This window comes from Rhinopithecus roxellana, chromosome 5 (genome assembly GCF_007565055.1).
Source record: "Rhinopithecus roxellana isolate Shanxi Qingling chromosome 5, ASM756505v1, whole genome shotgun sequence".
Taxonomy (NCBI): domain Eukaryota; kingdom Metazoa; phylum Chordata; class Mammalia; order Primates; family Cercopithecidae; genus Rhinopithecus; species Rhinopithecus roxellana.
Genome location: NC_044553.1, coordinates 19,961,196 through 19,988,870, shown reverse-complemented (window position 1 = coordinate 19,988,870; position 27,675 = coordinate 19,961,196). Strand labels below are relative to the sequence as shown.

General features: G+C 38.4%; 1 protein-coding gene across 5 annotated transcripts in view; it reads right to left on the bottom strand.

Moving 5' to 3' along the window:
• Nucleotides 1–27,675, bottom strand: part of TTC23 (tetratricopeptide repeat domain 23) — a 117,439-nt gene that overhangs the window by 50,211 nt on the left and 39,553 nt on the right. For all 5 annotated transcript variants that reach the window (XR_004057369.1, XM_010382156.2, XM_010382155.2 and 2 more), the window contains one exon: nt 15,350–15,527. Coding sequence is in view for 4 of the 5 variants with exons in the window: in XM_010382156.2 (XP_010380458.1) it covers nt 15,350–15,527 (178 nt within the window). In the remaining variant the exon portion in view is untranslated. The remainder of the gene's footprint in view (nt 1–15,349; nt 15,528–27,675) is intronic.

The window sequence follows — 27,675 nt, the reverse complement described above, 5'->3', positions numbered from 1 at the left end:
AGATGAGACTTTGGACTTGGACTTTTGGTTTAACATTGGAATGAGTTAAGACTTTGGGGGACTGTTGGAAGGGCATGACTATGTTTTGAAATGTGAAGACATGAGATATGGGAGAGGCCACAGGCAAAATTATATGGTTTGGCTTTGTGTCTGCACCCAAATCTCACCTTGCATTGTAATCCCACAATCCCTACGTGTCATGGGAGGGACCTGTGGGAGGTAATTAAATCATGGGAGTGGTTTCTCCCATGCTGTTCTCATGATGGTGAATGAGTTCTCATGAGATCTGATGGTTTTATAAGTGTCTGGCATTTCCCCTGCTGGCTCTCATTCTCTCTCCTGCTGTTCTGTGAACAGGAGCCTTTTGTCATGATTGTAAGTTTCTTGAGGTCTCCCCAGTCATGCAAAACTGTGAGTCAATTAAACCTCTTTTCTTCATAAATTACCCAGTCTTGGGTATTTCCTTACAGCAATGTGAGAATGGACTAATACAACTGCATTCTACATCTTTCCTAATTCTAAACAGAAGGCTAGTATTAATATTTTCAGAAATGTTTAAAATTAAAAATAGCATTATTCTGATTATTTACAATAAATTGATTGCATATTTATAGCAAATGCACAGCAACTACTAAGAGCCGATCAGAAGCGCTGCCATTAGCTGAGAACTCTGCACCTGCCAGGAGCCATGTGGGAGCACTCAGCAGCCATCACCCCTGGCCGGACCAAGGCCAGTAAGTTGTCCAAGCTGAGATCCAAAGCTAGATTTTCTGGCTCCAAAGCTGTCAGTTGAGCAACTGATGACTTTAATGATTTCATTATACTTTGCAAGCCAAAATACCCTAAATTTGGGAACTCCTGAGTGGCAGAGCTACCCTGGAAACTGAAAAGAGGGATATGCAATTCAAGTGAGAGATGGGAAAAAGCAACCCAAGCTAGGCCTGTTATGGGTGTGTTAATTTATATACACCCATAAACATACTCTCACTCACATAAGGAGAACCCTGTGATTTTTCTTTTGGATAGGAAAATAAGGTTTTATTGCCAAAATCTGCCATGAGGAGTTTCAGAAACAATCACATTTCCAATGTTTTCTTCCGGACCCCTGCGGTAGAGGGAGGGATGAGGTAGATGACGGCTCTTTCATCAGTCCCTGGGACTGCTGCCTTCTTTGTGTTGGCTCTCCAGGACTTGGTTTATTTTTCTCCATTTTAATGAGCTAATCCCTAAAATGCTTTGGAACTTTTCTGTATTTTAGAGGAAATAAAAGGTCTTTTCTCTCTGGGTATTTCTGTCACTCCAGAGGAATGAAGGGTGAAAAACAACAGGGAAAAAATAACAAAACCTCTTTGTGTATACTTAATAAATGGCTTTTATACATGGGTCCCCTTCGAGGGCTGTGGCCTTACTGCACCTTTCTGTATCTTAGGTAAATCTCCTAAAGAAAAGAGAAGGATTGAAAAATGTTTAATAATTACTGTTAAGAAATAAAAGTAGCTTATGCTGGCAGAAGGCCTAATAGTTCACAAAGCACTTTCCATTTTGAACCTTGGAGTAGTTCTATGAAGTGGATGGAATATTTTGTAGGTTTTTTTTTAAGGAGCTAAATGACTTGCCTACAATCAAACAACTGATAAACAGAATAGTCTGAACTCCAACCCAGATTTTTTTACTTCAAATTCAGTATTATTTTCATTTCACCAAGGTATTTCTTTAATAATCTGCAATTAGTTTTAAAACACTCTCTAATCTTTTTTAACCTCAAGAATAAACAACAGCAAAAGTCACCTATCGAACTTCATAAGTATTATAAAAATGAGTGAATTCCACTATAACCTGGATACAGGGAAATCCTTCTAACTTAAGGTCACAGGAAAGGTTGAAAATTTGAACACATTTAGAAAACTTGTGTGGCCAAAAGCAGAAATAGCACTAATAAATGAGTTCAGCAAGGTTGCAGGATACAAGATAAACATAAAAAACCATGTATTTCTATACATGAATAATCAGAAAATGAAATTTTAAATGCTTCCATTTGTAATAGCATGAAAAATAATAAAATACTTAGGAATAAATTTACCAGAAGAAGTACAAAGCTTATACTCTAAAAACTACAAAACATGGTTGAATGACATGAAAGAAGAGCTAAGTAAATAGATATCCCATGTTCAATGATTGAAAGACTTAATATTGTTAAGATATTTAGAATATTGATATTGATAATAAGATATAAGAATATTGTCAATACTTCCCAAATTGTGATACAGATTCAATGTAATCCCTACCAAAATCGTGGTTTTTTTTTGTTTTGTTTTTTGCAGAAATTGACAAGCTGACCCTAAAATTCACATAAAAATTCAAAGGATCCAGAATAGCCAAAAGAATCTTAAAAAAGAACAAAATTAGAGATTCGCACTGATTTCAAAACTTACAACAAAACAACACTAAGACAATGTGATACTGTGATACTGGCATAAGGATAAACACATAGATCAATGGAACAGAATTGAGAATCTAGAAATAAACCCTTACATTTATGGCCAATTTATTTTGACATGGGTCCCAAGATAATTTGATGGTGAAAGAATAGTCCTTTCAATAAATAGTGCTAGGACAATTGGGATAGCCACATGCCCCCTCACCCCCTCAAAAAAGGAAGTTGGACCCCTATATCTCACACCATATATAAAAATTAAGTCAAAATGAATCAAAGACCCACGTGTAAGAGCTAAAAATTATACAAACTCTTAGAAGAAAACATAGATGTAAGCCTTCATGACCTTGGATTAGGGAATGATTTCTGAGATGTGATGCCAAAAGCACAAGCAAAAAAAAAAAAAAAAAAAAAAAAAAAAACCACACACACAAACAAACAAACAAAACCATAGACAAGTTGGACAATCAAAATGAAAAACTTCTGTGCTTCAAAGGACACTATAAAGAAAATCAAAAGACAACCCACAGATTGGGAAACACCTCACAGATAAGGCTCTAGTATCTAGTATCCAGAATATGTAAATAACTATTATCAGTCAACAATAAAAAGACAAATAACCCTATTAAAAATGTGCAAAGATTTTCCATAGACATTTCTCCCAGGAAGATATACAAATGGCCAATAAGCTTATGAAAAGATGTGCTACATCATTAGTCATTAGGGAAATTCAAATAAAAAGCCACAATGAGATATCACTTCATACTCACTACAATGACTGAAATTAGAAATGACAGATACTGAGAAGTCTTGGTGAGGATGTGGAGATACTGGAACTTTCATAAATTGTTGGTGGGAATGTAAAATAGTGAGGCTGCTTTGGAAAATAGCACAGTAGTTCCTTGAAAAGTTAAATATAGAGTTACCATATGATTCAGAAATTCCACTTGTAGCCTTATACCCAAGAAAAATAAAAACATATATCCGTACAAAAAATTGTACATGAATGTTCACAGCAGTATTAGTCATAAGAGCCAAAAACTGGAAGCAACCCAAATATCCATCTACTGATGAATGGATTAAAAAATGAGGTGAATCTGTATAATGGAATATTATTCCACCATGAAAAGGAATGAAGAACTGATACATGCTAAACATGGATGAACCTTGGACACATTATGCTAAATGAAAGAAGTCAGAAACAAAAGACCACATACTGTATGATTCTGTTTATATGGAATGTCTAGAATAGAAAAATCCATAGAAATAGAAAATAAATTGATGGTTGCCAGGATATGGAGGAAGAGGGAGGAATGACTGCTAATGAGTATGGAATTTCTTGAAAATACTCTGCAATTAGATAGCGGTAATGGTTACAAAACTCTGTGAATATAATAAAACCACTACACTGTACATTTTAAATGGGTAAATTTTGTGGTATACAAATTTTCTCAAAAAACACCATGAACAAAATTTTTAAAAATAAATTGGGTGAAAATATTTACAACATATGTCATAAATAAAGGGGCAATATGTGTAAGAGATAAAGGATTTCTAGCAGTTAAGAAAACTGAACCAAAGCTTCTATTTGAAAATGGTGAAATGATAGGAATATTTCACAAAAAAATAATTGACAAAAAATACATGAAAGTCACTTAAACATATGAAAAGATGTTCAACTCTTTTTAAAAAAACATAAATGCAAATTAAAACTATCCTGAGACGTCATTTCTCACTCATCAGATTGGAATTAACTCAAAAGCTTGACAGTGTACCTTGCTGAAACAGGTTGTGGGGAAATTGGCACTATCATACACTGCTAATGGAAATACAAATGATACAAGCTTAATTAAAAGGCAATTTGGCAATACAGTAGTAGAATTCCAGTAAGACAAACTTACCAATTAAGTTTTGTAGTAAATAAAACTACCAATATATACTCCCTTCAGCCTAGTGTCCCATGCCTAGAATTTTCTCTGAAGATACAACTCCAACAATACAAAAATAATTTCAAAATATTAAAACCTATCTAAATGCCCCAAAGTGGAAACTATTTGGAAAAAACCCGTAGTACATACATAAAATGTATTATCATACATCTCTACAAGTAAGGGAGATTTCTATGAACTGCTATAAAGTTCATACTATGAAGGTTTCCAGATATACTGTTATATGAAAAAAAGCAAACATACTAATAACAAATAAATAACTTGGTAGGGAAAGAGAGGGACATTCCTAACAGCAGAATGCCAACTGATAAGTGTGGATAAAATGGTAGAATGGAAAATAATTATTTTACAACCACCACAGTTATGACTGGTTCAGGAAAGATTCATCAATAGATGTGTTAAACCCAGAGGGAAAACTTATGTGAGAAGCAAGATATTTACATAATCTTAAAATGTGTCTTTAAAGATGCTTATTAGCTGCAAGGGAAAAAACAGTTACTATACAGTGAAGAAACTGTACACCACCGTGCATGGGTGATAAAAATTAGTATCACCAGAAAAGGACAGATGGATTTCATGTGCCTCTGAATAAAATATCACAAGAAGGTACAATATCCCTTTGTAGTATTCTAGCTTGGCATGCTTCACTCATGAGGAAACATCAGACAAACCCAAACCAAGGAACAGTTTATAAAACAGCTGGCTTATATTCTTCAAAAATTTCAATGTCATAAGAAACAGACTGAGTGAGAAACTATTCTAGATTAAAGGAGAGAAGAACCATGACAACTAACTATAATACATGGTCCTGGAGTGGATCTTGCATTGGAGGAAAAAGAATTGCCATAAAGGACCTAATTGGGACAATGGACAAAATGGAATATGATCAATGTTCAAAATTCCCTGAAAAGCCAGGAGTAAGTGGTTCATGCCTGTAATCCCAGCACTTTGGGAGGCTGAAGCGGGCGGACTGCTTGAGCCCAGGAGTTTGAAACCAGCCTGGGCAACGTGGCGAAACCCCGTTTCCACAAAAAAAAATATGTAAAAATTAGCTGGGTGGGCAGTGCACGCCTATAGTCCCAGTGACTTAAAGGGCTGAAGTGGGAGGATTGCTTGACCTGGGAGGGCAAGGCTGCAGTGAGCTGTGTTTGCGCCACTACACTCCAACCTGGGTGACAAGCAAGACCTGTCTAAAAAATAAATAAATAAATAAATAAATAAATAAATAAATAAATAAATAAAATTCCTGGCTTTGATAGCTGTATTGTGGTTACATATCTTTTTTTTTTTTTTTTTTCTCCTAGGCTGGAGGGCAGTGGCGTGATCTTGGCTCACTGCAACCTCTGCCTCCTGGGTTCAAGCGATTCTCCTGCCTCAGCCTCTCAAGTAGCTGGAATTAGAGGTGTGCACCACCATGCCTGGCTAATTTCCTTGTTCTTATAAAATATACACTGAAGTATTCAGGGATAAAAGGACATGATATATTGAATATATTTTCAAATGATTAAAAAAATAAACAATTATCTCTGAGTACATTTGTCTGTAAATATATATGAGTGTATGTTTGTATGTATGTCTATAAAAATAGAGAAAACAAATGTGGCAAAATATGTTACAATGGTAGTGAATCAGGGTGCTGCAAATGAAAGGCACTACATAATTCACTTCCCATTTCCAAAGCGCTAAGAACTCCTGAGAGTGATAAAACCTACATGCCGCACGCATATTTGAATCCCTTTGCTGATTCCCACTTTTACACATTTATATTTCTTTTTTTTTTTTTTTTTTTTTGAGACAGGGAGAAGTGCAGTGGCATCCAGGTTGGAGTGCAGTGATGCAATCTCGGCTCACTCTAGCCTCGGTCTCCCAGGCACAAGCGATCCTCCCACCTCAGCCACCTGAGTAGCTGGGACTACAGGTGTGCATCATCACGTGTGGCTAATTTTTCTATTTTTTTTTTGTAGAGACAAGGTTTTGCCATGTTGCCCAGGCTGGTCTCGAACTCTTCAGCCCAAGCGATCTGCCTGCCTTGGCCTTCCAAAGTGCTGGGACTACAGGCATAAGCTACCGCGCCTAGCCTACATTTCTTTCTCTAAGCTAAACTGTGGCCTGGGGACACTAGTATCTCACAGACTCATCAGACCTACTCTTGATTCATAATCCAAATTGGCATATTTAATGCACTATAAAGCCGTAAGTAAATGTGCTTGATTTCAACTTAATACCTTTCAATTTTATTTAACCACAAACACTTGTTTCTAGGAAGACCTGTGAACTCTTATGATATGCTAGTAACCTATGGAACACAGCGTGGGGAATGCTTCTCTGAACCAAACTCAGATCTTTGAATGCATACTGTTAGTATTGGCTCTTGGAGGCCATCTTTCAGTTCAGCTAATTTTGTCAGGAGAAATGGCCCTTGCTGGATGACTATGTGCATATTATCACTTACATGGTTTGGCTCTGTGTCTTCCCTGCTGTTCTCGTGATAGTGAATAAGTCTCACAAGATTTGATGGTATCATAAGGGGGAGTTTCCCTGCCCAATCTCTCTCTTTGCCTGCTGCCATCCACATAAGACGTGACTTGCTCCTCCTTGCCTTCTGCCATGATTGTGAGGCTTCCCCAGCCACGTGGAACTGTAGGTCCAATTAAACTTCTTTCTTTTGTAAATTGCCCAGTCTCGGATATGTCTTTATCAGCAGCATGAAAATGGACTAATACAGTAAATACAGCAGAGAGGGGTGCTGTGAAAAGATACCCGAAAAGGTGGAGATGACTTTGGAACTGGGAAACAGGCAGAGGTTGGAACAGTTTGGAGGGCTCAGAAGAAGACAGGAAAATGTGGGAAAGTTTGGAACTTCCTAGAGACTTGTTGAATGGCTTTGACCAAAAGCCTGATAGCGATATGGACAATATGGTCCAGGCTGAGGTGGTCTCAGATGGAAATGAGGAACTTGTTGGGAATTGGAGCAAAGGTGATTCTTGTTATGTTTTAGCAAAGAGATTGGCAGCATTTTGCCCCTGTCCTAGAGATTTGTGGAACTTTGAACTTAAGAGAGATGATTTAGGGTATCTGGTGGAAGAAATTTCTAAGCAGCAAAGCATTCAAGATGTGACTTGGGTGCTGTTAAAGGTATTCAGGGAAAGACAGCATGAAAGTTTGGAAAATTTGCAGCCTGACAATGCAATAGAAAAGAAAATCCCATTTTCTGAGGAGAAATTCAAACTAGCTGCAGGTTATGAGGAGTGAATTTTAATCACCAACACAATGGGGAAGATGTCTCCAAGGGCATGTCAGAGACCTTTGCAGCAGTCCCTCCCATCACAGGCCTGGAGGCTTAGGAGGAAAAAGTGGTTTTACGGGCTGGGCCCGGGGTCCCCATGTTGTGTGCAGCCTAGGAACTTGATGCCCTGTGTCCCAGCTGCTCCAGCCTTGGCTGAAACGGGTAAACATAGAGCTTGGGCTGTGGCTTCAGAAGGTGCAAGCCTGAAGCCTTGGCAGCTTCCACGTGGTGTTGAGCCAGTGAGTGCACAGAAGTCATGAATTGAGGTTTGGGAACTTCTGCCTAGATTTCAGAAGATGTATAGAAATGCCTGGCTGCCCAAGCAGAAGTTTACTGTAGGGGTTGGGTCCTCATGAAGAACTTCTGCTAGGGCAGTGCAGAAGGGAAATGGGTGGTGGGAGCCCCCACACAGAGTCCCTAATGGGGCACTGCCTAGTAGAGCTGTGAGAAGAGGACCACTGTTATCCAGACTCCAGAATAGTAGATCCATTGACAGTTTGCACCATGTGCCTGGAAAAGCTGCAGACACTCAGTGTCAACCTGTAAAGGCAGCCGGGAGGGAGGTTGTACCCTGCAAAGCCACAGGGGCGGAGCTGCCCAAGACTATGGGAACCTACCTCTTGCATCAGCGTGATCACCTGGATGTGAGATGTGGAGTCATAGGAGATCATTTTGGAGCTTTAAGATTTGACTGCCTTGTTGGATTTCAGACTTGCATGGGGTTTGTAGCCCCTTTGTTTTGGCCAATTTCTCCCATTTGGAATGGCTATACTTATCCAATACCTGTACCCCCCGTGTATCTAGAAACTAATTTGCTTTTTGACTTTACAGGCTCATAGGCAGACGGGACTTGCCTTGTCTCTGATTAAGACTTTGGACCATGGACTTTTGAGCTAATGCTGAAATGAGGTGAGACTTTGGAGGATTGTTGGGAAGGCATGATTGGTTTTGAAATGTGAAGATACTAGATTTTGGAGAGGCCAGGGACAGAGTGATTTGGTTTGGCTCTGTGATTTGGTTTGGTTTGGCTCTGTGACTCCACTCAAATCTCATGTTGTAGTTCCCATAATTCCCACGTGTTGTGGGAGGGCTCTGGTGGGAGATAATTGAATCATGGGGGTGGGTCTTTCCCATGCTGTTCTTGTGATAGTGAGTAAGTCTCATGAGATCTGACAGGATCATAAGGGGGAGTTTCCCTGACCAATCTGTTTGCCTGCTGCCATCCACATATGACATGACTTGCTCCTCCTTGCCTTCCGCCATGATTGTGAGGCTTCCCCAGCCACGTGGAACCGTCAGTCCAATTAAACCTCTTTCTTTTGTAAATTGTCCAGTCTTGGGTATGTCTTTATCAGCAGCATGACAATGGACTAACACAATCACTGAAGTCTTTCCATGAACTTGAGAAACTGGTAGCTGAGACTTTTTTGAACTTTTGAAAGTTTTAAAGTTTGTGCTGGGCACAGTGGCTCACATCTATAATCCCAGAACTTTGGGAGGCTGAGGCAGTCATATCACTTAAGGTCAAGAGTTCAAGACCATCCTGGCCAACATGATGAAACCCCATCTCTACTCAAAGACACAAAAATTAGTTGGACATGGTGGTGGGGGCCTGTAACCCCAGCTACTTGGGAGGCTGACGCAGGAGAATTACTTGAACCTGGGAGGTGGAGATTTCAGTGAGCTGAGATCACGCCACTGCACTCCAGCCTGGGTAGAAACAGCAAGACTCTATCTCAAAAAAAAAAAAAAAAAAAATTCTATTAAAGTTTTGAACTTTAGAAACTGATAGCTGAGATGTTGAGGATAGATCTGGATTTTGTCATGAAAAATTTAGAGAACAACTTTTAGAAATTGGATAGGAAGATTCAATGTTGTCAAGATTGGATAGGAAGACTCAATTCTTCCCAACTTGATATCCAGATTCAATGCAATCCTAATAAAAATCCCAGGAAGTTATTTTGTGGATATTGACAAAGTGATTCTAAAGTTTGTATGCAGAGGCAAAAGATCCAGAATAGCCAATGAAATATGGAAGGAAAAGGACAAAATTGGAGGGCTGATACTACCCAACTTGAAGACTTACAATAAAGCTACAGTAATTAAGACAGTGTGGTAGTGGCAAAAGAAGAGACAGAGGTCATGGAACAGAACAGAGAGCTGAGAAATAGACACACATAAATACAGTCCACTGATCTTTGGCAAAGGAGCAAAGGCAATACAATGAAGAAAAGATAGTTATTTCAGCAAACCATACTGGAAAAATTGGACATCCACGTGCAAAGAAAAAAAAAAAAAAACAGAATTCAGACACAGACCTTACACCCTTCACAAAAATTAACTAAAAATGTGTTATAGACCTAAATGTAAAATAAAAACTAGTTGGGCACCGTGGCTCACACCTGTAATCCCAGCACTTTGGGAGGCCGAGGTAGGTGGATCACCTGAGGTTGGGAGGTCAAGGCCAGCCTGACCAACACTGAGAAACCCTGTCTCTACTAAAAATACAAAATGAGCCCGGTGTGGTGGCACATGCCTGTAATCCCAGCTACTAGGGAGGATAAGGCAGGACAATCGCTTGAATCTGAGAGGCGGAGGCTGGTGAGACGAGATTGCACCACTGCACTCCGGCCTGGGAAACAAGAGTGAAACTCCATCTCAAAACAAAAACAAAAACAAAAAACCAAAACCAAAACCAAAACAAAACACTATAAAACTATAAAACTCCTAGAACATGACACAGGAGAAAATCTAGATGACCTTGGACTTGGCGATGACTTTTTAGATGTATCACCAAAGGCACAATCCATGAATGACAGAAATGATAAGCTGGATTTCATTAAAATTAAAAATTTCTGCTCTGCAAAAGACATTGTCAAGAGAATTAAAAGCCACAGACTGGTAGAAAATCTTACAAAAGACATATTGAATTAAGGACTGTTATCCAAAATATACAAAGAACTCTTAAAAACTCAACAATAAGAAAATAAACAAATTGATTTTAAAAATGGGCCAGTAACTTTGACATCTCACCAAAGAAGATAAACAGATGACAAATAAGCCCATGGAAAGATGCCCATATCATATATCACCAGGGAAATACAAATTAAAAGAACCATGAGATACCACTACACACCCATTAGGCTGGCCTAAATCCAGAACACTGAAAACATCAAGTGCTGGCTTGGATACTGGATGGATATCAAGGATATGGAGCGGCAGAAACTCTCATTCATTGTTGGTGGGAATGTAAATGGTATAGCCATTTTGGAAGGCAGTTTGGTGGTTTCTTACAAAACTAGTTGTTGCCAGAGTTTAGGGGGAAGGAGAGCTGAATAGGCAGAGCATGGAAGATTTTTAGGGCAGTGAAGCCACTCTATGTGATACTATAATAGTAAATACATGATGCTGTAAGTTTGTGCAAATCCATAGAATGTACAATGCCAAGAGTGAACCTGAATGTAAACTATGGACTTTAAGTGATAATGATGTGTCAATGTAGGCTCATCAATTATAACAAATGTATGACTCTGGTGAGGGAGGGTATGCATGGTGGGGGTGGGCAGGGGCTATATCTTTGTACATGCCACTCAATTTTGCTGTGAACCTAAAACTGCTTTAAAAAAAAAGCCTATTAAAAAGTTTGCTAGGAGGCTGAGGCGGCGGGATCTCTTGAGTTCAGGAGTTCGAGACCAGCCTGGCCAACATGGTGAAACCCTGTCTCTACTAAAAATACAAAATAGCTTGGCACGGTGGCGCATGCCTGTAATCCCAGCTACTTTAGGAGGCTGAGATAGGAGAATCCCTTGAACCCAGGAGGTGAAGGTTGCAGTGAGCCGAGATCGTGCCATTGCACTCCAGAGTGAGACTCTGTCTCAAAGAAAAAAAAGAAAGAAAAAAAAAGTTTGAGAGATATGGGTTAAGAAAAAAAATTAAAGTAAATTTGAGACTCTGTTCTGTAAAATGAGAGTGAAATAATTTAAAAAGCTGGCATGGTTGGTACAAAACTGCTTCATTTAAGAACAAAGAAAAAACTGCTAGTGGCGAGGTACATCAAAAACAATTCTGTGGCAGAATGTTAATATGAATCTATATGAACTTCCTCCTACTAGTTTAATTTCTGGACATTTACCCCTGGAAATAATTCAAGAAACTATAAAAGGTTTTTGTATAAGAATATTTACAGTTATTGATACTAACAAAAAATTGTAAACCTGCCAGTGTTCCTATGCTAAGTAAATGTTGCCATGAGCCACAGTGACCTAGGCCAGAAACCTGGTGTAAAGCTGGACTCTTCCTCGAGACCTGCACAACCCCCAGGCCTGTCATATCTACTCCCCACATATCTCTCAGATCTGTCCATGACTCTCCATTTTCACCAGGACCACCTGAGTATGGGCTGTCTCACCCCCAACCTGAACTGCTGCAGTCATCATCTGTGAGTTATCCCCTTGCTTATCTCACCACCATCCAGTCCATTCTCTGTACCGCAGAGTGGTCCCTCCAGAATGATAATCTGATGATGCCAATCTCCCTGCCTGAAAACCTTCATCTGCCCTTAAGAGGAAGCTCAAATTCCTTAACATGACTTTCAACATCTACCTAAACGATACCCATCTACTGCCTTTGCCATTCCCACTGCCCAGGCAGAGGGAGCTTCTTATAGCTCCCTGAATGTGTCAAGCTTTGTCTAACCTTCAGACCTTATCATGTGCTCTGCCCTCTTGCCTAGGCTTGTCTTCCCCCCAAAACATCTCAGTACTTTTTGTAACTGCCAACTACACTTGCTATCTTTGGTCTCTCACATCTCACCTGCTATATAATCTGGTTTCTGTTCTTTTGTTTTGTTTTGTTTTTGAGACGGAGTCTCGCTCTGTCGCCCAGGCTGGAGTGCAGTGGCGCAATCTCAGCTCACTGCAAGCTCTGCCTCCCAGGCTCATGCCATTCTCCTGCCTCAGCCTCCCGAGTAGCTGGGACTACAGGCTCCCTCCCACCATCATGCCCGGCTAATTTTTTGTATTTTTAGTAGAGATGGGGTTTCACTGTGTTAGCCAGGATGGTCTTGATCTCCTGACCTTGTGATCCGCCTGCCTTGGCCTCCCAAAGTGCTGGGATTACAGGTGTGAGCCACAGTGCCTGGTCTGGTTTCTGTTCTAATCATCACCCCGGTATTTACCTCAACAAAGTCATCAATGAAAGAAAAAGAAAAGAAAACTAACATAAAAGGAAAGAGAAAATTAAAAACATCAGGCACTGTGCTAAGCTCTTTACAAACTTATTTATCCTCTCTGGAATTCCATGTCCTCCAAAACAGTGAAAGGTATCAAAAAGGAGGGAGGCCAGGTGCAGTGGCTTACGTCTGTAATCCCAGCACTTTGGGAGGCCAAGGTGGGTGGATCACGAGGTCAGGAGATCGAGTCAGGAGTTCATAACCAGTCTGGCCAACATGGTAAAACATCGTCTCTACTAAAAATACAAAAATTAGCCAGGTGTGGTGGTGGGCGCCTGTAATCCCAGCTACTTGGGAGGCTGAGGCAGGAGAATCGCTTAAACCCGGGAGGTGGAGGTTGCAGTGAACCCAGATTGCGCCTGCACTCCAGCCTGGGCAACAGAGCGAGACTCTACTCAAAAAAAAAAAAAAAAAAAAAAAAAAGAAGAAGAAAAGAAAAGAAAGGGACAGAGGGCACCACTTTCATTTTCCCTTTTCCTCCCTGTTTTCCTGGCAGTCTTTCTCTGTTTCATTTGCTAGGTAATCCTTCTTTACTTCAGTCATGAATACTAAAATTTCTCAAGAATCTGCCATTGGTTCTTTTCTCCCTTCATCAACTCTCCCTAGGTGATATCATCCTCTCCCAGGGCAATCACTACGTGTAAGGGGATAACTTTCTGACCTATATTCTGAGCACCAGCCCCAATTATCTAACTGCCTATTGTCATTTCCACTTGTATGCCTCACAGGCATCTCAGACTCATCATCTAAAACACAGCTTGCCATCTCTCCCTCACCCAGTCACACACCAGTTCCCTGGTAGAAATGGCACAAACATCTATTCAGCAGTCCACGCCAGAAATCTAGGAGTCATCCATGACTCTTCCCTTCCTTCTCTCCCCCACATCCAATCAATCGCCATGTCCTATCAATTCTGCCTCCTAAATCTTTCCTACATCCATCTACTTCTCTTCATCCTCACTATCTTCATCCTAGTTCAAGCTACCATCATTCTTACGTTTGGCTACCTCAGTAGTTTCCTAAGTGGTCCAGTTCTATGGTTGGCACAACTTCCCCAATCCATTCTCTACAAATCAGCCAGAACAATCTTTCTAAAAAGTACTGGTTTTGAATGAGAGCATGCCATTTATTGGGTGTGTACTCCTGGGCATATCACTCAACCTCTCTAATTCTTGGCTTCCTTATCTATAAATGGGAAATAATAATGTGTCACGGGGTGGTAATCATGATTAAAAGAGACAATCTAGATAGCGTGAGAAAAAGGGGCACTCTAACAAACTGTTAGTAGGAGTATAAATTGTCAGACAAATTAAAATAAGAAATATTAATGAAGTACTCTCAGGACCTTGTCACTGTATCTCATTTCAAATAACAAGAATAGATTGGTCTGTATCTTACAACTTTTACAGGAAAAAATTATCAGAAAAACTTTTTTAAAAGTACCTTTGGCATGATACAATATAAAGATATAAAACTCACTATTACGGTTAATTTTACATGTGAACTTGGCTAGGCTATGGGGCCAGATTGTTTGGTCAAACGCTAGTCTAGGTGTTGCAGTGAATACACAGTATTTTGTAGATGTGATTAATATTCACAATCAATTGATTTTAAAGGAGATGACCCTGGATAATATCGGTGGCCCTCATCTAATCAGTTGAAGACCTAGAGTGAAAAACTGAGGTTTCTAGAATAAATTCTGCTTCAAGACTGCAACACAGAAATCCTTCCTGAGTTTCCAGACTGACGGCCTGTCCTGTGGATTCCAGACTTACCAGCCCCTAAATTGCATGGGTCAGTTCCTTAAGAGAGACTGGACCTGGTGGCTCATGCCTGTAATCCCAGCACTTTGGGAGGCGGAGGCAGGAGGATCACTTGAACCCAGGAGTTTGAAACCAGCCTGGGCAACATGATGAAACTGTGTCTCTCAAAAAAAAAAAAAAAAAAAAAAATCAAAAACAACAAAAAAAATCTCTGTGTGTGTGTGTGTGTGTGTGTGTGTGTGTGTGTGTACATATGCTATTGGTCTGTTTCTCTGGAGAACCTTGATGGACATACTCACTGAGGAATCTTATAAAGATAAAGTAGACTAGCAGCTAACAGATAAAACTCCAAGTGGCTTCAGGTGAAGACTTTAGAATGTAGAAAAAAGGAGTCCTTATCAGTTTGGTAACATATGCTCTAAATAAATATTAAAAGATAAAGAAACCACCTTTAGGGCATCTCAGGCTGTTTGTGGTCTGTGCAGCTACTAACAGGGGACCAGTATCAGCACTTGCCCACGTGGCCATCTGATAAGAACACCTTGTTGAGCATCTACTCTAGGCCAAGTATTGTCCTTATCTATAGCAAATGACAAAGCCAGGCATTTTCAGAGCGGCTGTGCCACTTGTGTCTATGAAAAGCATTGGGTCTAGAACAGCTTTGGTAGCCAGGACCTTGTAGCTTACCTGGAGGAAGTGGTTGATGGATACATCGTGGAGTCCCAGGGCTTGCTCTACACCTGCTAATTCTCTCAATATGGGTACACAGTCATGACTTTTTTCACCTTTACTGATCTCAACATATTCCAAAGCTGCTTGATAGTGGGACAAAGCTTCTTTGGATTTCTTCTGACCTTGACACACCCTAAAAAAAACAAAGGAATTATTTTATTTAATAATTAAAATAGAAAATACTGAAAATATAGGTGAGCTGGTAGTTGGGATATGACTCTTTGATCCCTGGTGTCCAGGTTCGTTTCCTTGCTAACTAAGCTTTTCTTCCAAGAACCAGCTGGGCACGGTGGTTAAGAAAATGGGCTCTGGAATCACCAGGAAGGTTCAAGTCTTGGCTTCACCACTGACTAAGATGTATGACCTTCCAGTCACTCAGTTTCCTCATTTGTGAGTTAAGGATAACAGTGCCCACACTTCACTGGGTTATTATGAAGATTAAATTAATTGATATTCATAAAACACCTAGAATAGCCTCTAATACATAGTAAGTGCTATATAGGTAGGTATAATCTGGGAAGGAAAAAGATTAATAGGCGACCCAGTAATACTGGGCTTCCTTTCTGTGGGCTTCCTTGCTTCACAAAACAACTGCTGAAGGAGCTTCACAAAACAATGATAGCAATCATCAAGGAAGGGATGCTGAGATGATAATAACTGATCTGTTGAGAAATTTTAGAAATTTCCCAGTACTGGGGAGGATGTGAAACACTCTCATTAACTGCTGGGGAGAATATAGTTTGGACATAAACTTTTCTATATCAAATCATACACATATATGTACACATACACACATACAATTTTGCTAATTCCAATTCTAGGAATTTATCTTGAAGTGATACTCTGGCAAGGCAAGAAGATATATATACAAGAACATTTATCTTAGCATTCTCTATAATGGTGGAAAAGTCCAAAGCACTTAAAATGCAGCAATAGGAGACTGTGCAAGCAGGTTACAGTAAGTGCGTCTATACTGTGGAATGCCATATAGCCATGAAAATTAGTGCTGATCCATATTTATTGACACAGAAGTTTACCCATTCTATATACTTCAGTGAAAAATCAGGCTCCAAAATATTCTGTATATCATCTCATGCATGTGAAAACTTTATATCTAATCTGCGTGTACACATATGCACAGAAAGATGGCAAAAGCCATTGCTATGTTAGCAATACTTACCTCTAAGCTGTTAGACTGTAATTTTACATTTCTTGTGCTTTTCTAAATATCCCAAATTTTCTTCTATGAAAATGTGTTACTTTTATATCATAAAAATGCTAATTTAGAAATTATAAGTAAAGGTGGCAGTGGGAAAATATTTCTATATGTTCTTAGAATAAGAATCTCTCATATAAAAAATGTATGCCTACATATTTTTTAGCAAACACAGCACATATTTAAAAATAATCTTCTCCAGAATATTTGTTAAGACTATTAGGAACCTTTTCTTTCATGGAAAAATTTTATGTGCAAAATTTATAATCCCTCCTATGTTGCCCTCCACACGAGAACTTTTAATATCAAAAGGCCTTGTGATTCCCAAGCTGCCCAAGGGAAAACTAAAAGACTACCAAAAAAAAAGGTATTATTTTCAACTCAACCACTGGGTATTTTTCGCACCTATTTTTGCTCTCCAAAGAAATTAACTGCTAGAAGTAAAGATACTTTTTGGATCTGTGGTCCAGATGGCCACAGTGGAATAAAATGCTGAGTGAACAGTTTATGTATCTGGATACCTTCTATAATTGTGAAGAGGTTTAAAAACACAGGAAGAGTTCAGGGACTAAGGAGGGCTACAGCTTGTAGAAACTCTAATCTGGGAAGGAAAAAGATTAATAGGCGACCCAGTAATACTGGGCATCCTTTCTGTGGGCTTCCTTCCTGATGCTGAAGGAGCTTAGAATGTAGTGGGTAATCCTTAGTTTTGTAAATATCATACTTTATATTTGAAGAGAAAACCCATTAGAACCTTTGGTGATAGAAAGAGTCTCTGAAACATATGGTTGGTAAGAAATCACTTAGCCAAATACTTAGATTCTGTGGTAGACAAAGCTTAAATAACTAAAAATGGGGGTCAGCAAATTATGGTGTGGGGGCCAAATCTGCTTTTTTATAAATAAAGTTTTATTGGCACAATGCCATGCCTATTCATTTACATATCATCCATGGCTGCTTTTGAAATATGACACAGTTCATTGGTTGCCACAGAGACCATATGGCCTATAATATCTGAAATATTTATTATCTGGGCTTTTAGGGAAAAAGTTTGCTGACCTCTGGTCGAGAATCTAGAGAAAGTTACATACTTCCAAAATGATTTCAGATTTTTTTCCCACCTAATTTAGCCTAGAGAACTCAGACAATGCCATGGATATTTGAGAGAAGGAAAAAAATCTTCATCTTTTTCCTGTCTCATGTTCATAATGATGCAGTGTGCCACTGAAGTAAAGAATGGGTCCTTTGTTTCCCAGACTGCCCATAAAAGTCACAGAAGAGAAATGAAGGAAGTACAAACACCAAGATAATTTCATCTGGGCAACTGCTTTTAAAGAAAGCAGTGTTTAAAGTTTAGTAATCAAGCTCATAAGTGAGCAAAAAAGAAAACAACAAGGCATGTATTCATTGATATATCAAAAATTCCTTCTTTCCTGAGATAAGACACTAAAGAAAAGTGTTTGGGGGTTTGTTAATATTAAGGTGAAGACCATGGAAAACTTGTAGCCACCTACTAACTATCTTAAGCCAAAAGCATCCCAAGTTAACACCAGGTCACCTTTTCAGGTCTCAAAAAGTCATCCTTCAAATACCTGACTCTTAGAGAAAATGTTATGGAAAAGAACAGAAAATGAGAGGCAGGAAAATCAGTTGTAAGTACGCGGGAGTAGAAAACCCAAATTGTAGTCTGAGCAGCCTTGTTGACAAAGCTTGGACAAGAACAAAACGTCTCAAACCTTGGTTTCATCATCCGAACACAGTGGTTGTTGTGAGAATTGAATAAGATGTCCATGAAAATGCTTTGTAGACAGAAGTACATTATACAGATTAGTATTAAATGTCTACACATAATCATATCTTTTACTCCTCCTCCCAACCTGCACACCACAAGCAACAGCCTCAGTTTGTTCCCATGTTGAAACGGGCTCAATCGTGATTTCAGCGCCACCCCAACACCAACCATAGAAGAGTTTGGAAAGTCCAAATAATAGGCAAAATCAGAGAAACTGATTGGAACTATTATGCAAGTGAGGTGGGCATTTTCTTATCCAATTGAACTTAAAAAAAATAGAATAATTTATTATAAGAATACATACACATCACTAAAAGTAAGAACACATAAATAAAAACAAACGACATATAAAAGGAGATCCCTCATACCACATATACCAAAGTTCCAAGTGGATTAGAGGACAAATTAAAAGATTTTTTAAAAAATTATGGATACATAACAATTGTATATATGTATGGGGTACATGTACAATTTTGATATAAGCACACAAAGTTAATGACTGAATCAGGGTTATCAGCATACCCATCACCTCAAGCATTTATCATTTCGTTGTGTTAGGAACATTCCAGTTCCATTCTTTTAGTTATTTAAAAATATACAATAAAATACTGTTAACTATAGTCAACTTATTGTACTACCAAACATTAGGTCTTATTCCCACTATTCACCTATATTTTTATACCCAATAGCTTTCCCCTCTTCATCTCCAGCTCCCTACTACCCTTCAAAGCCTGTAGTAACCATCATTCTGCTATCTCCATGAGTTCAATTTTTCTTTTTTGTAATCTTTTTAGCTCCCACATTTGAGTGAAAATGTGATATTTTCTGTGCCTGGCTTATTTCACTTAACATAATGTCCTCCAGTTCCATCCATTTTGCTGCAAATGATAGGATTTCATTCTTTTTTAATGGCTAATATTCCATTATGTATATCTACCACATTTTCTTTATCCATTCATCCACTGATTGTCACTTAGGTTGAGTCCTAGGTTGGCTGTTGTGAATAGTGCTGCAATAAACATGGGAGTGCAGATATTTCTTTTGATATACTGATTTCCTTTTTGGGGTGTATATACTAAGTAATGAGATGGCTGGATCACATGGTAGTTCTATTATTAGTTTTCTGAGGAACTTCCACACTATTCTCCATAGTGGCTGTACTAACTTGCATTCCCACCAACAATGTATGAGTGTCCCCCTCTCCACATCCTCACCAGCATCTGTTACTGCCTTTTTGATAGAAGGCATTTTAATTGGGGTGCGATATCTCATTGTAGTTTTGATTTGCATTTCTCTGATCATCAGTGATACTGAGTAAGTTTTCACATACTTGTTGGTCATTTGCATGTCTTCTTTTGAGAAATGTCTATTCAGATCTTTTGCTCATTTTAAAATCAGGTTGTCTTTTTCTATTGAGTTGTTTGAACTCCTTATTTATTCTGGTTATTAATCCCTTGACAGATGGGTAGTTTGCAAATATTTTCACACATTCTGTGGATTGTTTCTTCAACTTCGTTAATTGTTTCCTTTGCTGTGCAGAAGCCTTTTAGCTTGATGTGTTCCCATTTGTCCACTTTTGCTTTGGTTGCCTACGTTTTTGAGGTCTTCCTTAAGAAATCTTTGTCCCAACCGATTTCCTGGAGTGTTTTCTCAATATTTTCTTCCAGTAGTTTCAGAGTTTCAGTCTTAGATTTAAGGTTTTTCTTTCTTTCTTTTTCTTTTTTTTAGACAGGTCTTGTTCTGTGGCCCAGGCTGGAGTGCAGTGGTGCGATCATGGTTCACCGCAGTCTCAACCTCCTGGGCTCAAGTGATTCTCCCACCTTAGGCCCCAGAGTAGCTGGGACTATAGGTGCACACCAATATGCACCTGGCTAATTTTGTTTGTTTGTAAAGATGGAGTTTCACCATGTTGCCCAGGCTGGTCTTGAACTCCTGTGCTCAAGCAATCTTCCTGCCTTGGCCTCCCAAAGTGCTGGGACTACAGGCATGTGCCCCAGTGCCTGGCCAGATTTAAGTCTTTAATGAATTATAATTCAATTTTTGCATATAGCAAGAGCTAGGGGTCTAGTTTCATTCTTATGCATATGGATATCCGGTTTTCCCAGCACCACTTGTTGAAGACACTATCTTTCTCCCAGTGTATATTCTTGGCACCTTTGTTAAAAATGAGTTGACTGTAAATGCATGGATTTATTTCTGGGGTTTCTATTCTGTTCCATTGGTTTATGTGTCTATTTTTATGCCAGTATCATGCTGTTTTGGTTACTATAGATCTGTAGTATAGTGTGAAGTCAGATAATGTGATGCCTCCAGCTTTGTTCTTTTTGGTCAGGATTTCTTTGACTCTTTTGGGACTTTCGTGGTTCCATACAAATTTTATGATTTTTTTTTCTATTTCAATGAAGAATGTAATTGGCATTTTGATAATGAGAGTTGATATTCTGAGAATGCATTAAATCTGTAGATTGCTTTGGGTCATATGCACATTTCAACAGTATTGACATTTCCATCCATGAACATGAAATCTTTTTGCATGTCTTCTTCATTTTCTGTCATCAATGTTTTATAGTTTTCATTGTAGAGATCTTTCTCTTTTTTGGTTAAGTTTATTCTTAACTATTTTATCTTATTTGTTGCTACGTATTTTTTTTTTTTTTTTTGTAGCTATTGTAAATGGGATTACTGTCTTGGTTTTTTTTTTTTTTTTTCAGATTGTTAGCTGTTGGCATACAGAAATGCTATTGATTTTTGTATGTTGATTTTGTATCCTGCAACTTTACTGAATTTGTTGATCAGTTCTCACAGCTTTTTGGTAGAATCTATAGGTTTTCCTGAATAAAAGATCATATCATCTACAAACAAGGATAATTTGAATTCTTCCTTTCTAATTTGAATGTCATTTATTTATTTTTTCTTGCCTAACTTCTTGGGCTACAGCTTTCTGTACTATGTTGAATAAAAATGGTAAAAGTGGGCATCCTTGTCTTGTCCCAGATCTTAGAGGAAAGGTTTTCATTTTCTCGCTGTTCTGTATACTAGTTGTGGGTTTGTCATATATGGCTTTTATTGCGTTGTGGTATGTTCCTTTAAGTAAGTTAAGTAAGTTCCTTTAAGTCCTTGTTTTTATCATGAAGGGATGTTGAATTGTATCAAATGCCTTTTCAGCATCTATTGAAATGATCATATGGTTTTTGCCTTTCATTTTGTTGATGTGAGGTATCATATTTATGGATTTGTGTATATTGAATCATCCTTGCATCCCTGGGATGAATTCCACTTGATCAACATGAATGATCCTTTTCATGTGTAGCTAAATTTGGTTTGAGGATTTTGCATCCATATTCATCAGAGATATTGGCCCATAGTTTTCTTTTTTGATGTGTCTTCGTCTGGTTTTGGTATTGAGATACTGCTGCTCTCATAGAATGAGTTTGGCAGTACTGCTTCCTCCTCAATTTTCTGGAACGGTTTATGTAGGATTGATATTAGTTCTTCTTAAAATGTGTGGTAGAATTTAGCACTGAAACCATCAGATCTTGGGCTTTTCTTTGACGGAAGACATTCTATCATTGCTTCTATCCTGTTACTTATTGGTTTATTCGGGTTTCTGATTTCTTCATGGTTCAATTGTAACAGGTTTTATGTGCCTAGGAACTTATCCATTTATTTTAGGTTTTCCAGTTTATTACACATAGTTGCTCATAATAGTCTCTAATGATCCTTTAAATGTCTGCGGTAGCAGTTGTATTGTCTCCTTTTTTGTCTCTGATTTTATTTATTTGGATCTTCTCTCTGTTTTTCTTAGTCTGGTAAAGGTTTGTTGATTTCGTTTATCTTTTCAAAAAACAAACTTTTCGTTATATTCATCTTTTGAATTTTTTTAGTCTCAATTTTATTTATTTGTGCTTGGATTTTTATTATTATTTTTTATCTGAATTTGAGGTTTAGTTTGCTCTTGATCTTCCAGTTCCTTATGACACATTGTTAGGCTGTTTATTGGAAGGTTTTCCACTTTCTGGAGGTGTTTATTGTTATAAACTTCCCTCTTAGCACTGCTTTTACTGTATTATATATGCTTTGGTATGTTATGTTTCCATTTTCATTTGTTTCAGGAACATTTTTAATTTCATTCTTAATTTCTTCATTGCCCCAATGGCTGTTTAGGAGTCCTAAATTAAAAAAAAAAAAAAAAAAAAAAAAAAAAACTGATATGTTTGAGAGAAGACATATGGAAAAGTAACCCTGTGACTTTGAGTAGGGAAGGATTTCTAATATGTATACAAATAAGAACAGAAAACATAAGTAAAATTGATGATATTAAAAATAAAAACTCCTGTGCATCAAAAATCAAGGCAAACTACACATCTGAAGTACATACAACATATGTAAACAGCAAATAACTTGTTTCCGGAAATATGAAGACTATCTACCAATTTTTAGGAAAAATGCAAATAGCTCAATAGCAAATAAGCAAAACACATGAATAGATAATTCACAGAACAAGAATTCCAAATGTCTAGCAAACATATAAAAAGATATTTAACTTCCCTATCAGAAAAATTCAATTAAAGAAACCATAAGGGCCGGGTGTGGTGTCTCACACCTGTAATCCCAGCACTCTGGGGAGGCTGAGGCAGGTGGATCACTTGAGGTCAGGAGTTTGAGACCAGCCTGGCTATGATGAAACCCCATCTCTACTAAAAATACAAAAATTAGCTGGCCTGGTGGTATGTGCCTGTAATCCCACATGAGGCATGAGTATTGCTTGAACCCGGGAGGTGGAGGATGCAGTGAGCTGAGATCATGACACTGCACTCCAGCCTGGACGACAGAACGAGACTCCATCTCAAATTAAATAAATAAACAAACCATAAGATATAATTTTGCATCCATATAATTGAGAACTATAAGAAGCCTGAGGATGTTGAGTAACAATTTATACACCCTGCTGGTGGAAGCAAAAATTGTTAGAAAGCGTTTGGTAAACCCAGTAAAATTGAAGATGCAGATGCTTGTCAAGTAAACAATTCTACTCCTGGGAATATACCTCAGAGATAATCCTGCATATGTGCCCAAAGAGACTTATATAACAATGATCATGAAAGTAGTGTTTATAGTAGTAAAAAATTGGAAACAATTCACATGTTCACCCTCATCAAAACAGACAATTAAATTAGGGGAAAGTCAGACAATTAAACACCATATGGAGGTCTAAAATGAAAAGACTAGAGCTGGATTATATCAGTTGGTAGAGATATAGCTCAAAAATACAGATGTAATGGGAAAAAAGGAAGTTACAGAAGGAAACATACATATAAAGTTTAAAAATATGAAAATTTTATACATATATACACACACATATATATGCTATACATATACACAGTAAAGGTACAAAAACATTCAGAGGAATGAAAAACACCAAATTTCAGCATAATAATTGCCTATAATGTATGGGACTAAAATGGTATTGGGAAGAATGTATAACAAGCTTCCTTTGATCAGAAATACATTTTGTAAGCTTATTAGTGTGTATACTATTCTTTACACTACAGAATTTATATAACAATATTACATATATAGGTGCCATGTGGTTTTTCTTTGGCTTCCCTACATTGAAAAAAATAATAAAAAAAAATCAGACTTGTGTAAGTTAAGAGCATCTCTTCAATCACAGAAAAATAGGATTAGGAAGAGTGCCAAAGCAAACAAGCAATTTCCTTCCTTGTTAGGTAAGCAAAAAGTGTTCTAGGCACATAGTGTACCATAGGAGGAGCTGACAGGAGAAACATGTCTGCTGGAGAAGAGCAGGGAGCAAGCAAGGGAGCAGGACTTGGAACATATGAGCATTTGTTAGAGCCTTTATGCCCACTATTTTATTAAAAAGATGAATATAACATGCAATTGCACAAAGAATGAAGCACATCCTGCCCCTCACTGAAGGTTGCTGTTGCAGGCTATTTCATGGTCCTGGCACTAACATAGCCAGAAATGGAGGCTATCAAGCTAATGCAACCCACAATGAGCCTTCTGAAGCTCATTGTGAGTACATTATTCACATAAAAGAGAAGGCAAAATGGAAAATAAAATTACTGTAGTTTTATAATATATTTAATAAAAAAGGAATTGAGAGTACTACATCAAGAAATAACTAAATTATAGTCTTACATCCATCTACAACTTACTTAAAGCATCAGTTAATTTTGGGTAATCTTGTGTGTTTCCATTTTCTCATATGTAATGTTTGAGAGAGCAATATTTTCTCTTTTCCATTTCTATCTACCTGCCAGGGATGCTTTAAGGATTTATTATCTAGCGTACCCACAATGAACTTGGTAGCTTAAGAGATACACTAGACAGATGAAAAGATAGAAAATTTTAAATAATAGAATGTGGCAGTATGTTAATTTGGCAGGTGCACAACTTAAGCCATGGCATATTTTATTGAAAGAAAATATATACACACTAATTCTACAGAGCACAAGAGGAGACACTATCTCATTGCAGACAAGTTTCAGATCTCACAGGGATGGAGACTTGTTTTAACAAGTAATAAATGCAATTTCTGGTATTACTAAGGCAACAGAGTTTCCTTTTAAAAGCTCTAGAATTTGGCAAGAATACTGAGCACCAGTATAAAGGAAAGGCTTTATGGGAATATTGCTGATCAGAATCTCATGAGAAACCAATCCCAAAAGGTAACAAATGGGATTTTCCATAGCTAACATGAGAAAAGAGTTACATCTGGGCCTCTTTTTATCACCTGATATAATACAGGTAAAGGCTTTGCTCTGCTGAATGCATTGTGGGGTTTCCACTTTACATCAGTAAATGTAATCTGTGCCATGGTTAGGAACTTGGACACTAGCATTGAATAGGCAGGGCTCTGCTGGGCCACTTTCCAGCTTCATCACTTCCCACCTGTGTGACCCTGTAAGTGACCTCACTTCTCTCAGCCTTAGATGTTACATTTGAACATGGGAATACTAACGGTATCCACCACATAGAGAGGACTAAGGATGAAAGGAGATGACATCTATAAAGCACTTAGCAAAAGCCTGACAGAGGTGGTCAATAATTGGTAGCTGGTGTGGTTTTTAAAAATATCATCATTATATATATATATATATATATATATATATATTTTTTTTTTTTTTTTTTTTTTTTTTGAGATGGAGTCTCATTCTGTCGCCCAGGCTGGATTGCAGTGGCGTGATCTCGGCTCACTGCAACCTCTGCCTCCTGGGCTCACGCCATTCTCCTGCATCAGCCTCCCGAGTAGCTGGGACTACAGGCGCCCGCCACCACGTCTGGCTAATTTTTTTGTATTTTCAGTAGAGACGGGGTTTCACCATGTTAGCCACGATGGTCTCGATCTCCTGACCTCGTGATCTGCCCGCCTTGGCCTCCCAAAGTGCTGGGATTACAGGCGTAAGCCACCGCTCCCGGCCTATTATTATATTTTTGAGAAGGGGTCTCACTCTGTCACCCAGGTTGGAGTCCAGTGGCATGATCTTTGCTCACTGCAACCTCTGCCTCCTGGTCTCAGGCGGTCCTCCCGCCTCAGCCTCCAGAATAGCTGGGACTACAAGTGCATGCCGCCATGCCTGGCTAATTTTTTGTATTAGTAATTTTGTATTAGTTGTATTAATTTGAGACAGAGTTTTGCCATGTTACCCAAGCTGTTTTGAACTCCTGGGCTCAAATGATCCGCCTGTCTTGGCCTCCCAAAATTCTTGGATTACAGGTGTAAGTCACTCTGCCCAGCCTATTATTTGATATATATTATTATATACTGTGTATTTAGAGATACATGATTATATATTTATGTTACATATTAATACTAATGACATGTTATTTTAAAACATTATTATTTAAATCATTATTCTTATATGTTTAGGAAAATGTACATTATAAGGGTATAATATCAGAAAGGGAAAGGCAGAAATGCAGTGCTCTAAAACATTAAAGCTTTAGGAGATTCAAGAAATAGAAAGCAGATAAAGTATATGAAAGTAACCTGTGCCATGTGGTTTTTCTTTGGCTTCCCTACATTGAAAAAAAATAAAAAAAATAAATCAGACTTGTGTAAGTTAAGAGCATCTCTTCAATCACAGAAATATAGGATTAGGAAGAGTGCCAGAGAAAACAAGCAATTTCCTTCCTTGTTAGGTAAGCAAAAAGTGTTCTAGGCACATAGTGTACCATAGGAGGAGCTGACAGGAGAAACACGTCTGCTGGAGAAGAGCAGGGAGCAAGCAAGGGAGCAGGACTTTGAACATATGAGCATTTGTTAGAGCCTTTATGCCCAAAAGACAGAAGCAGAGAAAATGCAACTCAGACATCAAGGAACCTCAGGTGATGGTAACAACTAAAAAAAATTTTTTTTAAACACTGAGTCCAGAAAGCAAAAGTTAGATGTTGAAATTTCTGACTGGACCAATTTGGGGATGACTATGGTATCTAAAAGCAAAGGTTATTACTGAAGTATCAAAAATTCCACTGGGAAGCATTTCTGGAGCAGCTTATGGAACTAAGTAGAACCCCATCATCTTAACAAGGTGATGGCAGGTAGATACGTACTCTGCTCCCCTTGCCACATCACTTCTCCATTATCTTCTCCTCCTTCCTAGGAAGTACGAGTTAAGGGAGAAACCTTCCCCATCCCCTTTCCCTTTGGAAAACTTGTGTTAGAATCACTTTTCAAATCTCATGACTTCAATGAATCAAGAGAGAGCAAGACAAAGAAACAAAATCAAGCTTAAGGAAACAAGCATATACAGGTTGGGTGCAGCGGCTCATGCCTGTAATCCCAGCACTTTGGGAGGCCGAAGCAGGTGGATCACTTGAGGTCAGGAGTTTGAGACCAGCCTGGTCAACATGGTGAAACCCTGTCTCTACTAAAAATACAAAAATTACCTGGGCGTGGTGGCACACATCTATAATCCCAGCCTATAATCCCAGGCTGAGGCAGGAGAATCGCTTGAACCTGGGAGGTGGAGGTTGTAGTGAGCCAAGATTATGCCACTGCACTCCAGCCTGGGTGATAGAGACTGTCTCAAAAAAAAAGAAGTAAAGTATGTACTTACCTGATTTTAGCTTAGATGATTCAGGAGAGCAAAGAAAACAAAATGTAGCCTTCCCAGGGTATAGGGAAAAAATGCAGAAAAAAATTGCACACCAAGGGCAATCTTGAAGTACAAAACCTTGATATGTGATATAAGTACTAGATTTAAAATCACCTCTGAGATGAAACAGCAGAAAGGAAAATGTTCA